The 14,690-nt window shown below is 41.0% G+C and overlaps 1 protein-coding gene across 3 annotated transcripts in view; it reads right to left on the bottom strand.

Annotated features, from left to right (window-relative positions):
* Positions 1 to 987: 987 nt before the first annotated feature.
* The window catches only part of ACTR2 (ARP2 actin-related protein 2 homolog (yeast)), a 36,420-nt gene continuing 22,717 nt past the window's right edge, over positions 988 to 14,690 (bottom strand). The window contains exons 5-9 of one of the 3 annotated variants that reach the window (XM_006880969.1): positions 11,802 to 11,938; positions 8,381 to 8,530; positions 7,026 to 7,171; positions 5,206 to 5,338; positions 988 to 1,508 (exon numbers count right to left, since the gene is read on the bottom strand). In XM_006880969.1, coding sequence (XP_006881031.1) covers positions 1,338 to 1,508; positions 5,206 to 5,338; positions 7,026 to 7,171; positions 8,381 to 8,530; positions 11,802 to 11,938 — 737 coding nt within the window. In that variant the 3' untranslated portion in view covers positions 988 to 1,337. Of the gene's footprint in view, positions 1,509 to 5,092; positions 5,339 to 7,025; positions 7,172 to 8,380; positions 8,531 to 11,801; positions 11,939 to 14,690 lie in introns of those variants that run through there. The other 2 variants (XM_006880968.1, XM_006880970.1) reach the window with 2 other exon arrangements.

Raw genomic sequence — 14,690 nt, 5'->3', positions numbered from 1 at the left:
AGTATTTCCCCCCAGGATCTGAATTTTGTTACTTATTGTGACAGAATTTCCAATTTCTTTATTTTTCAAATTTGAAAGAACTCATTTCTAGATGGTATTTTCTCAGACACTAAGGTATCCCAACAAGATTCATAAATACGATTTTCTGACACAGGCAATAAAGTCTGCAGAAAATTCACCGAATGACAACATCTCTTCTTTCAAGTATAAAAGATGAAGGAGAATTAGCAGTTATGATTCATTTTCCAATACAGATACAAATTTAAGTCCTGATTTTTTTAAATGTTTTAAGTGGTCAAGTTTTATTCCACTTTCAAATAAAAATATGACAATTACCCTACTGGCAACAAGTCCCATATTCCAATGTGTTTTTCACCAAACAATTGTAATCTACTGCCAGTGCCCATGTACATGCACCCGGCTGGGTTACTATGGAAGCACTGGCCGGTTAGGTATGTGGATAATTTGCAAGAATGGTACTTGGTACTGTGTTCCTTGATGCTTCAGAATAAACAGAAGCAAATAGAAAATATCAACTCTTAAGCATTTTCTAAAATCTTTAACTTGAATTTTCAGAAGCAGTTTTTAAATGTTACTGTCCCACTGACAGATTCTAGGGAGTCTAGTCTTAGCGGATGTGGCAGACTTTAAAAAACAAATCCTGAAGTAGCTTTTAGTACAGAAATACTTGCAGGCAAAGAAAGATGAAGATTTTGGAAATAAAGTTCATCATATGTACCTCAGAGCAGAAAAAGTCAAAACCCCGAAAATCAAATTCAAAAGGCCCCTGACATCCTAAGCAAAACCCCACCCAAAACACTTGAGTTCTGAGCTTAACATTCACCCCCAAGATGTTAACTGGAGCTTTAAGGTAAGCTGCCACAGTAACTATTCAAAGTCCCACCAGAGGGAATGCCTACAGGGTTCAGCAGAGGTTCCCCACCCCTCACCTCCCCCCACCCCGTAATATGTAAAAGCTTTTTCTTATGCTAATAAAGGCATACCACCTAGTGCGCTAAAGACTAACACTAGCAGCTCCGGAGCAGTGAAGTGAACACAGGAAGCCTACAGGAATGATCTAAAGAAGAAACAATGCCAGGACAGGACCCTTTGCCCTCTCATTTTGTCTGCAGGCAAGTGGTTGAATAAAACAGTCAGATTTACCCACAATAACAAATATTTAACAATGCTTCCCCAAGACCCCAGAAAAAAAGCTTGACCTTGCCAGTCAAAGGGCACAGAGGGGCCTCTTCTGTGTCACGGAGTTGAATGTGTTCAAAGATTGGCAATAAAGGAAAAAAGGAAGCAGTCAGGGCTGTGGCGGAAGGAGTCCGGGTTTACCGAACAGTCACCCCCAGCTTCTCCAGCACGCGGACGCCCTTTTCTTGGTACTCCTGTCGGGTCATCCAGAAGTTGTCCTTGTCCTTCATGATGTCTGCCAGGACCGCGCCACCCAGGAAGACCATGTGCTTTCGGCGAGGTGGGTCTTCAATGCGGATCTTAAATTTCTAAAGGAGAAAAAGGGAACAATAAAACGTCACACTTGCATAGTTACAAACGGACTTTCCTGTGGTTACTCCACAGGATCTGAAAGTAGGCTCTGTGAGACGGTAAGGCCAAAGCTCACTGCCAGGGTCTCTTCCGTCCATTTCAGTGAGCTGGGAGAATTCTGATTTATCCCTGTTCCTCACCCTCACCACCCTCATCACCATCACCAACATCCCTGCATTTTCAGGCATGTGTTCACTGTCATCAATAAGGACACAATCACATCACTAAGAGCCCAAGAGTCCTGATTATCCATCCAGGTTTCAGCATCAAAGGAGGAGGACCACACAGCTCACTGTCACACAAATCACGGACTTGTAAGATTTTGTTGAGATTTAACGTCTCTATAATGCCAATCTAGTGCAGTGAAAGAAAACCAACGTTCCTTTCCTATAAGCAAAGCTCATTTTCTAACGATTCAAATCCCAGTGAGATAGTCTTCAAATAAATTAAGACCAAATATGGTTAAAACAAAACATGGGGATGTTGGAAAACATAAGCACAGGAACACAAATGAAAAAAAACAAAACAAAACAAAAAAAAACCCAAAAAAAACTGAGTGAAGTTTTGTACTGGTAACTAGCAAATTAATGGTCTCAAAGGCAGGAACCCCCTCCCTACCCATCTACCCAGCAGTAAATGCCAGAAAAGGAGGCCTTCGGTGACACAGCTATTTTTAGTCACTGTCACAACTCCGCAAGAGACGCTATGTCACTCTAAACTATTTGTTTTGGTCACTAAATACACTATGAAAAAGATATATCAATCCCAAAGCCACAGCCATGGAATCAATTCTGACTCCCGGGGCACCCACCTCCATGGTACCCAAGGCTCTAAAACTCTATGGGAGGAGACAGCCCATCCTAAACCCAAGGACCAACGAGTGGATTTTAACCATCAATCTTTTAGTTAACAGCATCATACAGAAGGCATCTGTTACAGCACTCCTTATCTACGCACACACTCTAGCATCCATTGATATGGGACATAAAGAATGAGTTGTAATCGCTCTAGTTATTTTTCTCTAAAGTAGGGCTCGGCAAATTTGTTCTCTAAAGACAGAACACAGTTGAGGCTGTGGTGGTCTCTGGCAACTAGTCAATCTCAAGTACAGCAGGAAGCCAGCAAGACAAGATATAACAAAATGCATATAAATGGGCCTGGCTGGGCTCCACTAACCTTTCCTTTCAAAGAGCTACCCTCGGGCTGTAGATGGCTTACCTTACTCTATGGGAAACTCAGCCAGGATATACCACTAGTGTAAAAAATACACGCATACATACACACACATTATATATCACTCTAGTATATCCCTGAGGACAGACTACTGTCCCCAACGCTCCTTGAAACCGTTCCTACTTCTACCCTCTGGAGACCTGATCACAGGCGTTCTTTTCTTCACTGCTGTTTCCACCTCCTCTTTTTTCTAAACCTTCCTGTAACTGTGGATGCCACCAAGTCAGACCCACCTCACAGTGACCTAACTGAAGACACAAGGCAATCCCCTGACCCACCCTCATAATGCCTGCTGGCCGCAGCCTCTGTTTTTGCTAAGCCTCTCCTGTACCAAGCTCTCCCAGGGGCTGGATCAAGTCCATGGCACCTGTGACATCCACTTCCGCTGGCGTCACCGAGTCTGAAGACACCTACAGCGGCAGGTTCCCCTCGTTTCCTGATAATATTTCTCCTCAGTGACTCTGCCCTTCTCTCCTCTTATCACACTTGGCTAAACACCAACTCTGGTTCCCAGCTCTCCTTTGTGACTGCCCTTCAGCAGCCGAGTAAGACACGAGAGAATTCTTTTGATGTTTTTGGCTTCAAATGCATCACCAAGCTCACCTGAGCCGTTCTGGTTGCTCATCTACCCCAGTACATTTCTGTTCCCTCTCCTGCTCTCCAAGACAACCTTTCACACCATCTTCTCCACTTCATCCCTCTACTGCCTCCTCCCTCCTCTCAAGACGAAACCACATTTAGCCATGAGTAGGTGATCCTCTCTACTTTTGAATATTGTCATTAAAATGTTGGACATATATTAAGTGCATATTCTCCAACATCCTTGCCCCCCTGGCAATCAATATATGCCATCTCCATCATTCACCTGGAAATTATTTCTACAGCTTCCTCACTGGTCCATAGCCACCTCCCCCCTCCTCCTCCCTCTCCTCTGCCTTCATGACCTCGAAAGCACATTATGTCAGTCCTCACCATTTCTCCGCTCAAAATCCTCCGCAAGCTTCCTCCTCATTAGCAGGAAAAGCCAAATCCTTTACTTCGGCTGAGTAAGTAGTGCCTCTCTCACTTACTCTGCTCCGGCCACCAGTGGGTAGCCAACCGGGGGAAGGTCTGAACTCCAGTTCCCGTGTCTGGAAGGTTCTTTTTTCCAAGCCAGCACACGGCTCACTCCTGCCCTCCATTCAGGTCTCCACTAAAAGGCACCTCATCAGATACACTACCCCCTGGAGCACACCATCTTTTCTGCCCCTACCATTTTGTAGCCTCGAACCTCACCGTAGGGAGCTCTGGTGGCCTGGCGGTAAGGAGCTGCACTGCCAACCCCAAGGCATGTGGTTCGAATCCACTAGCTGTAGAACAAAGATGAGCAGTCACCTCCTAGGCGAGGGTCAGCTCTGTGTTAGTTCTGACTAGATGGTGCACAACAACCATTGCATACATTAAGACTTTTTCACTTGTTTTGTCCATTCCCAGCACCTAGTCCTGAGTCTGGCACCCAGGAGCTCAAGAAATACCATCCAAGTGAAATCATTACCTAGGATTGATTCTGAATTGCATGTGGAGAACTCACTAACATCAGAGAAATGAGTAAAAGACTCAACACCTTCTCAGTATTTGAACTGGTGACTACACACTGAGTTCATGAACAAATTCCATTTCAACAATGGGAGTCACAAATAAAAAATAAATTAGTACTTCCGAAACACACAATCCTTTGTAATAAGCTATCCTGAAATGAATTATTTAAACAGCTGATCAAAGTCAAGGGAGATTAACCTAGGATAAGATGATCCTCAATTAAGTGCAAGTAACACGGGCCATGTAGCTATTATGTGTTGGTTTGGATTTCTTTCTTTCTGTTTTTTAAAAAAAAGGGGCAAAGAATGATCAACTACTATTATCTATTAGTTAAAACTTTCACTCTAAAAATCAACACCTACCAATCAAAGTCTGTTTTGGGAGTTTTGACAGTTATTAGGGATGCAAAAGAAATAGAAAATGGATTTTTATCATCCGGTTGGGGAGATAAGATTAAAAAAAGAAACTAAAATGAGAAAACAGGAGTCCCAGAGTAGCAATGAAGGCTGATTACATTATTTAAAAAGTAAGCTTAAAGAGAAAAAAAAAAATAAATTCCCTCTTCCCAGTAGTCCCCAGAGCTAAGAATGCTCCTGTGTACTCGAGAGCCCAGGGCGGTGCGGATGAGCCAGCGTGATCAGCCGGAACGTGGTCACCTCCAGCAACTGAACACAGCGGTGAAGAGGTACAGCTCCTCTGAAGCCTGTCCTTCCCATCTCTCCACCGCTACACGGCACCAGGAATTCATTTAGGAAGCCTCCTTCCTCCCTCTAGTGGTCGAAAGGATTTACTCTACCAACTTGTAAAATGTGTTCACAGTTGGATTGATGACTAAATACTTACAGAAAGCTTCTCCACATCTCCCTTTAAAACTCGTTCTAAGTAAAGCTGTTTAAGTTCACGTTCCAGCCGTGAAGGCAGCCCAGGGTACATGGTTGATCCTCCAGAAAGCACAATATGCTTATAGAATTCTGATCTACAAAGACACAACAGGCATTCATTGAGCTTGTATATTAACACAACTCTATAAACAGTATCTCAGGGTTACTTTTTATGTCAGCCTCAGAGTTCCTATGACAAACAAAGTTCTGTATGTAGAAATGACATTTTGTATGTAAAGCATCAGAATGCCATGTTTATTGTAATTACTATTGTTACACAACAAAATCTCTTTACATCTGTAATTATTTTGCTGAAAATATTTCTAAAGGAAAACACTTATTTTCTTGCAAATACAACTGTACTGTCCTGATGTCCAGTGGTTGTTATAATCTTTCATCATGTAGACTGTTATCACAGACCTTCCCAACCGTTACTGATGTGTGCTTGTTAACGACAGATAATGAACTATATTCTAAGATTTCAGTTCCTGTTTTCAATATTCACATTTGCTTTGTGTCATTTTCACTTCAGTTCTTTTGCCTTGAGGTAGTCTATTTTTTTTTCTAAAATTAATGGGTCTATTTATTATAGCAGTCCCTCCTCAAGTATCAAATCTAAAATAACTGTCATGAAGTAAAAATAACATAAAATGAGAGGGACTGAGAAATTCTTTTCACAGCAAAGTTTAGCAGCTGAATCACGTGTGTTTTGGCCATACACTGGCTTGCAGGATTTGACACAATTTTAAGCATGTAATAATAATGTGCCCAAGGAAAAGGAACACAATACTTAAGAAACTAAGGCCAAGGGGTGTGTGTGTGTAGGAGTTGAAAACCATAAACCCATGTGTTATTTGCATAAACATACAGTACAAACTCCAGGGTCTCAGATGAGTTCTTGATGGCTGAGTTCACTATTAATTCCAGCCAACGTGGTTCCAGAGCACTGTTTTTAGAATTGCAGAATTAAAAATAGTTGTACTCCAAGAATGTGCCACATACGAGCCGCTGAAATGTGTTACGTGTGCCATGTACACATCAACAGCACACAGAATGTGTAACTGGAGTCGTCTCACTTTGCATTGTCAGCTGGGAGGAAAAGGGACTGAAGCGACTTCATTTCTCTATGAATTCCAAAACTTCATTACCATCTATAGGCATATGCTTCTTTTTCTGTTTGCTCTTATAGGCATCAAGTTTTAAATACAATTTTCCTCCCAATGATGATTAAATTAAGAAAAGTGCCTAATTCCTACTATTAAGGATTTACCATAATTGCAATCAGATTTTTTATCTTTCACTAGGCTTTTGTTTGTGTCAATTTCAAACACCACTGTTCTCATTTTCCATTATCACTGTTCCTTAGCCATTTCACCAAAATTACGAGTTATTAACTGAACACAGAAATAGTAACAATATATACACCAACATCCGCTTTATGAAATGTGCCCGAGTAAATTCTTCTATAATGTGGGTAAAGGGAGTTTTCTAACTATGAGTAAAATGCTAGATGCAATTAAGGGGAAGATTTACAAAAGACTAAATAAAAAATCCCTTTTATGTGACTAAAAACATCATAGCAAAGAGCAAATAAGAAAATGGAAAACATTTACAAGAGAAACAGACATATTTGTTTTTACCTTTTAAAAAATACTCATCTACTTTTGGTGAACTGGCTAAGAAATAAGACAGGATAATCATGGAAACCGGAAGAACAGCTCTGCTGATTCCAGGTATTTCAGAGAAGTCTGAAAACTCCTTCAGTCATCATTTCAAACATACCTGGTATCAATGTCTGCGGCCTGAATTGTGTTAAAAAGCAGTTCAGCAACACCCACTCCTTCTACATTGATCAAATGGGGCTGAAACAAAGCTTCTGGTGCTTCGAATCGCTCGCCCCCGACTTTGATAATGCGGCCATCTGGGAGCTAGAGACCAAGAACAAGCAGGTGCCACTCAGCCACAGGTTTGAAACTCTCTGCCCAACAGTAATACTTCCCCCCCCCAGAAGTAATAATTTAAAGCAACAACTATTCTGGAGACAAAACTGATACCAGCAACATTTCTGGATTCTAAAAATGACAAAGTAGGTAAAATACAATTTAAAGCATTATGATATTGTTTCTACCTTTAAAATATGGTTCCCCCAAATATCAAGATGTAGCAGGATACCTGGCGCACTAGTGCGCGAGCAGAGGCCATGCCCTGCAGAGGCGCACCAATGACCAGCCGCTGCTGTGTGTTAGTGCCACCTGTCTCAAAGCTGCAGCTCCCCCGGGGCTTCACAGCAGAACAGACATGTTCAATTAAAACACTGAAATAATTTCTTTCATCAAATCGCCACTCCATGAAATTTTATTATTTTGCCATCAAAATGTCTTTTAATGATAAAATAGCAGCTACTTCTGACAAATCACTTCACACAAAATCTGTTTTCTATTCAGAAAGAAGAAAGGACCCGCAATTCTGCTATGTCACACTTAGTGGAATTTAAATTCTGGTAAATAAAATTTTAATTTAAGCAGTCAGCTACCGTAATAGTAATATTTTGTGCAGAAAATTCTTTTAGGTCATCCCATGTTCACACTGAATCAGGAGAGAACTATTAAGTGGAAACTCCCTCTCTTATACCATCACCCTCACACTTAATTAAACTAGACTAAGTGACAAGCATTGTCACTATGTAAGACACCAGAATTTGGTTTACATTGACATTTCTAACAACACATTTACTTAGACTAGTGTATTTAAATTCTAAACTTTTCAATATGACAAAGTACCAGCACATCCAAGTTCTCAGAACTTGGCAGTGTAACTCTTTACCCACTAGGCCACCAAAGCTCTCTGTAGAACACTAGCCTGGTGGAATGCTGAAGAGTATTATCGCCTAAAACATTTGAGAAACAGGCAGACTGTAGCCTGGCATTGACGCAGCAGAACAAAATGGACTATGTTCTAGATTTATCTGTCATCGTAACGCTTTTTAAATTTTTAACTCTTTCCATTATCTTGAGAAAACACATTTTGTAAAGTTCATGTTTGGAAATGCTATTCTAGGTATGAGACTTTTCAAGATAATATCTCTTCTCTAATGAAGTCCTAAGGTAGAAAGTATCTACTGTACAATGACTACTCACCGTGTAGGACTCTACTAATACTGTAGTTTCTAGAGCCAGTTTCTGCTCCTGTTCAATATTATAGCCCACATAACACAGCTTTTCTTTAATCATTCGAACAGTCTCAAAATCAGCAGAATGATTGAAGGCATATCCCCGTAACAGAAGCAACTGTTAAAAAAAAAAAAAGTTAATTCACAAAAGATCTGTGTGAGCTCAACTCTACAAAATACACCAAGCACATACCGAGCACAGTGGGTGCTCATTGCTATTAGATATTTCAGACACAGATTCCATTTGCCATAAGAGTTCACAGAGTAATAAAATTTACAGTTTGTGAATAATGAATAAATAAAACAAGCTTTTAAATAAAAGCCAGAGTGCTTTTTAAATATTAAATTTAGATAGTTTTGATAAGCAAAGTCTATTAATACAGACATTTCAATACTGGATTCCTAGAATCAAAATATGCTCATAGAATCAACCTATACATCTCTAGCCTTTAGTTTTGTGTCTGAACACACATAGCAGAAAGGTAACAGCTTTGTTAAACAAATGAATGGTAAGTTACACCTTGGGATACTTGGCATAATCTCTAAGGTATTATATTTGTTAAACGTCACTATTTTAAAACAAGATGCTATAAAAATGAAAAAATCCAGCTGCTGATAAGAAGAAAAAAAAATCCCCACAAATACAGCTATAGTTTTCCCTCAAGCACAATCGTTAGTTCATTCTCATTAACTTATCTCCTCAAGTGACAAGGATTACTCTGAGAGGGAAGGAAGGAACTCAATATTAAAGTCAAGCCTCAGTGTAGCCCAATTCAGCACACAGACAGACACCTCTGAGGACAGGGTTTCTGGGCAGCATCGCCCTTGACATTCCAGTGGTGATTCTTTGTTGTTCATGGCTCTCCTACACCTCAGGTTGTTTGTTGTTGTTTTTTCTCCTACATCTTGTTAAAGCATTAGATGCCAGCAGCACCCTTGCCCAGAAATGGTAACACAAGGTGTTCCAGACACTGCATGGAGGATCACGTCATTCCCGGCCTAGGAACACGGCTATAGAGATCCAAGCTGATTACAGAATTCTGGGGGGGGGGTAATACTCTCAGTTTTGAAAATATTAAAAAACACCACCACAGCAAATAACTCTTCCAAATAAAGGCTTGTCTTCGTTACCGAGTGCTGCTGTATCAGAAACACCATATGCAGAGGGTTGGAAGAGACTTATTTTCTCACAGTTGTCACAGATGTCACAGAGACTGGACATCCTGGGAGCTCTGGTGGCCTAGTGGCAAGAAGCTGCACTACAATCCCAAAGGCGTGCAGTTCAAATTCACCAGATGTTTTGCTGGAGACGGAGAAGCAATCTCTTCCTGTGCTAGACAGATCCGATTCAATGGTACACAAGAAGAAAAATAAAACAGAGACTGGATGTCCGAACTTAGGGTTCCAGCTCCCGAGGAAGCCCCTCCCGCTCTGCTGGCTCCAGAGGACGGACACTGTTTCTGCTCCTGGGTGATCTTTATGTGGCTTGGCACGTGTCTTTTCCATTTCTATTTCGAGCCTGCATGTTTAATCTTTTTAGTATCTCTAAAGAGACAGACCCGACACACCCTATACTAAAGTCATAAACATAAAAGACACAAATGCAACCCATCCCAATGATATTGTAACTACACACATTGTTGTTGGGTGCCTTCGTGTCGCGTGTGATTCACAGCGACCTATGAACACCAGATCTGAACCCCGTCCTATCCTGTGCCATCCTCACACTCCCTGATACTTCAGAGCCCACTGCAACACTGTGTCAATCCAACTCATTCAGGGTCTTCCTCTCTTTTGATGACCCTGTCCAAGAAATAGCCTCTCTCCAAAAAATAGCCTCTCTTAGCAACATGCCCAAATTTATGAGATGAAATATCATCCTTGCCTCCCAGCAGCACTCTGGCTGCACTTTCTCTAAGACATATCTGTTCATTCCGTTAGCAGTCCATGGTAGTCAGTACTCTTTATCACCTAAACTCAACTATTCTCTTATCATCCTTATTCATTATCCAGCTTTCAGACAGAGAGCAAGTAATTGAGAAGACTATGGACTGAATCAAGTGCATCTTAGTCTTCAAAATGACACCACTGCTCTTCAGAGAGATCCCTGACAGCAGGCTTGCCCAAAGCAAGACTGATCATCCTGGTACCAAGGATGCTAATTACAGATCCAGGTAAGATGAAATTGTTGACAACTCCAATCTTTTCTCCACCGTGATGTTGCTTACTGGCCTAGTGGTGAGAATTTCTGTTTTCTTGATGTTGAGAGGCAATCTACAATGAAGACTTGTCTATTATCTTCTGCGGCAGGCACTTCACATTCTCCCCATCTTCAGCAAGCAAGGTTGTGTCATCTGCATAATGTGAATGGTTCCTGAGTCTCTTCTTCACAGAGCCTAGCTTCCTAGACTGATGAAGGATCTAATCAGCATACAGACTCATCAGGTGGACAGAAAGTATACAACCCTGACACAGGCCGTTCCTGATTTTACACCAGGCAGCACTCCCTTGCTTCACTTCAAAACCTACTCCTTGGTCTTGCTATAGGTTTTGTAGGAGTGTACTTAAGTGTTGTGGGATTCACATTCTTCTCAATGTGAGCCACAGAGGTGAACTGCAATATTTATTTTGAGGGACTCACAATCCAACTCATAACAAGCTGGTGGCAGAAGCTGTGCTGCCCACCCGTAGGCAGATGGTTCGACTCCACCAGCTGTTCTGAGGGTGAAAGGTGGGAAATCGCCCATGTGACTTACAGGCTCTGCATACCTGCTGGAGGGCCAGCTATGAGTCATTTCCGTACTCAGGGACTTATAACAACAATGGTAATAAGCCCTTACTTTCTCTGGTAAGGTCTCAAATAAAATAATAACGGATTCAATTAAGAAATAAACATTAAAATACTACATAAGAAAATCTGGATGTGTTCTATAAAAAGTAGTAATCTTAAAGCTACAGTGCATCTGGGACCCGTTTTTCCAAAATATCATTCCTTTTTTAATCAGGATTTTGGGGAAAGAGCAAGAAAGTGCAAAACAACAAAAGTTATGCCTTTAAAACTTATCTAGAAAAGCCAGATTTTATGTTCCAAAAGCCCGCTTAAGTTGTGGAACAAAGTTTCAGTGTCTCTCTCATTGAAATACCTGTTTCTCAGAAACAGAAGAGAGAAAAACAGGCAATTAAATCATGTATTCCCAGTAGCATGGTGGAGATGATGGTTAAGTAATATATGGTTTGAACATGCAAATGCTGGTAGCTGGCTGACGTGACTAGTGGTACAATGATCAGCGATAATCTTGAAAGGATCTACCCAACGTTGTATTAGGTTGATGAACACAAACCACACAACAGAATTTCCATGATTGCTACCATGTTTTCCGGTCACTTACCTTGATAAGGTATCTGGTAATATCTCTTCCAGCAATATCAAGTCTCCTGGTGAGGTGAGGCAGAGAAAAGCCTTCATACACCGGGCAAATGTGAGTCACACCATCTCCAGAGTCCACCACCACACCAGTTAGCAAACCTGCATAAGATGGTTTACACAAAAAGCCAAATCAGAAAGACCAAAGGCAGTAAGGTTCACACAGATGTCATACTAACACGTCTCCTAGAAGCAGCCAGCACTTACTATGTGTGCATTCTGTAGTTTGTCTCTATCACAGAGACCATTAGTCTGATCATGTGCTCTCCTAGATAAAGGGAACAAACAGATCTGACGTCTAGGGCTGAGAAACACATGCTCGTATGACAGCTTCTTCTTGTTGTGTACCAATGAGAAGGAGCTGACCCTCCAATGGGTTTTCAGAAGCCGTTACTTGCACCAGAGGTAGACTGCCCCTCCTTCTCCTGCGGAGCAGCCTGTAGATTCAAACAGTGGGCCTTCGGGGTTGCAACGCAGCTTCTCACCACTAGGCCACCAGAGCTCCCATACTATCCTAAAATAGCTCAGTAAATTTTTTTTCTTTCCAACTTAGTGTGAGCCTTGGGTTCCCTTGAAAGCACATTTTGTGGGTATTTTACACCATTTTTACACAGGACTGAGAGTGAACCTATTAAAATAGTTTGGCTTTTTACCATTATTTTCATTATAGAAAATATATTCATTTTATTCATTAATGAAATTCATTATATTTCATTATATATATTTTATAAATTCATTATATTCATTAATGAAAATTCATTATATTTCATTATATATATTTTATAAATTCATTATATTCATTAATGAAAATTCATTATATTTCATTATATACCTGTTAAGATTGAATTCTAAAAAAAAAAAAAAAGATTGAATTCTGTCTCTTCCAAATACGTGTGTGTATGTGCAAGTATGGGACTCTTTAATCTCAGGGTCATGGGTTCAAGACCTAAAATTAGATGCAAGCAAATACGTGCTGTAATTTATAGTTTTGACTGGGACTGGGTTTTCATTGTTATGTTATTTAGGCAATATTTAGTATCTCTCTTGAGGTACTGTATAAAACAGCAGATTAAGTGATCAAATACAGATTAAGTAAACTGTTGTTTACTAACAGTAAACTGTTAACCTACTGCTGTTAGGGGCCACTGAGTCCACTACAACTCACAGCATCCTTATGAAGAACCCAAACGAACTGTGCCCAGGCCTGTGCCATTCTCACTACTCCTGACATGTTCCAACCTCCGGTTACAGTCACAGTGTCAAACTGCATCATTGAAGGTCTTCCTTTCCTTAGCTGACTTTTAACATTCTCAGGCTGGTCTTCTCCTGACATCGTGCCCAAAGCAGGTTCAGTCTCACCACCTATGCCTCTAAGGAACACCCTGGTTAGCAGCTACTTCCAGCATGACAGACTTGTTTGTTCTTTTGCCAGTCCATGGGATATTGGGTACTCTTCTACAACACTGTAATTCAACCAGCATTGGCGGGTTCTTCTTTGGGCCTGCCTTTTCACTGTCCAACTCTTAGATGCACAGGAACCAAATGAAAAGGTCATGAGGCAGATCAGGCACACCTTAGTCTTTAAATTGACATCCTGGCTCCTTAGCACTTTGGAGAGGTCCCTGACAGTAGATTTTCCCAATGCAACATGTCTGTTGATTCTTGACTGCTGCTACCCTGGGTGTTGATTGTTGATCCAAACAAAATTAACCTTTTCTCCATCTATCATGATACTGCAGATTTTTGTTTTCTTGATGCTGAAATGTAATCCATATTGAAGGCCATCATCTTTGGTCTTCTTCAATAAGTACTTCAAGACTTCTTCACTTTCTGTATGCAAGGTTGTGCCACAAACATAATGCAGGTTGTTGATGAGCCTTCATTCAATTGTGATGCCACATTCTTCCTCATACAGAGCTGCTTCTTGGATGATCTATTCAGTACACAGATGAAAACATATGGAGAAAGGATGCAACTGTCATGTACACCTTTCCAGACTCACACCCTGCCATGTTCCCTTGTTCTCTTCAGGTAACTGCTTCGGGGACTATGCATAGGTTTTGACGCAGCACAATGAAGTGTTCTGGGATCTCCATTGTTCTTAATGCTTGCTATAATTTGTTATAGTCCACAAAATCATATGGCTTTGCATAGTCAATAAAACACAAGTTATTTCCCTGGTATCTTTTGCTTTCAGCCAAGATCAGCTAGCAGGTAGGCATGCAAAAAAACAGAAGGGAAGAGGAACGCTACAGGACCACCAAGAAATCCAGGAAAAGCAGCTCAGACAAGACCAGGGCCAATGCCCCAGAGCAGACAAAGAAAGCCTTCCCTGGAATTGGCCTCCTGAATCCAGGCTTCTAGATTGCAAATGTGTGAGCTATAGCAGTTTGTTAAAAGCCAGACACTTGTGGCATCTCTGTCACAGCTGCACCAGAGAACAAAGACAGAATATGGTGTCAGAGAAGAGAGCATTGCTCCAGCAAATATAAAATCTGAAGTAAGTTCTGAAATTGGCTAATAGGTAGAGTCTGGAAGGATTTTGACATGCTGCATACAGCAATGCTTCTGCCTACCTTGAAACAACCATCTGTTAGGAGTAAGGATGCCAAAGGCAATTCTGATGAGGGTTCACATAGTGAGGACCATTGTAGTTTTAATGCAGTGGCAAAGAACGTGTCTAAATTATGTTCAGATGGTAGAATGTGTATGTGATGAAGTCGGGCATTCAGCTTAGATTACTGAAGATCTTAAAGACACAGTGCAGTTTCTTTTTGCAGCTTACAAGAGAACACAGAAGAAGGAGCCAGACTTACATGTGAGCTGCCCAAACTGAAACCAGATATAAATATTA

Source organism: Elephantulus edwardii, unplaced genomic scaffold (assembly GCF_000299155.1).
Source record: "Elephantulus edwardii isolate Elephantulus edwardi_28Jun2011 unplaced genomic scaffold, EleEdw1.0 scaffold00011, whole genome shotgun sequence".
Classification (NCBI taxonomy): Eukaryota; Metazoa; Chordata; class Mammalia; order Macroscelidea; family Macroscelididae; genus Elephantulus; species Elephantulus edwardii.
This window is presented reverse-complemented; position numbering and strand designations above follow the sequence as displayed.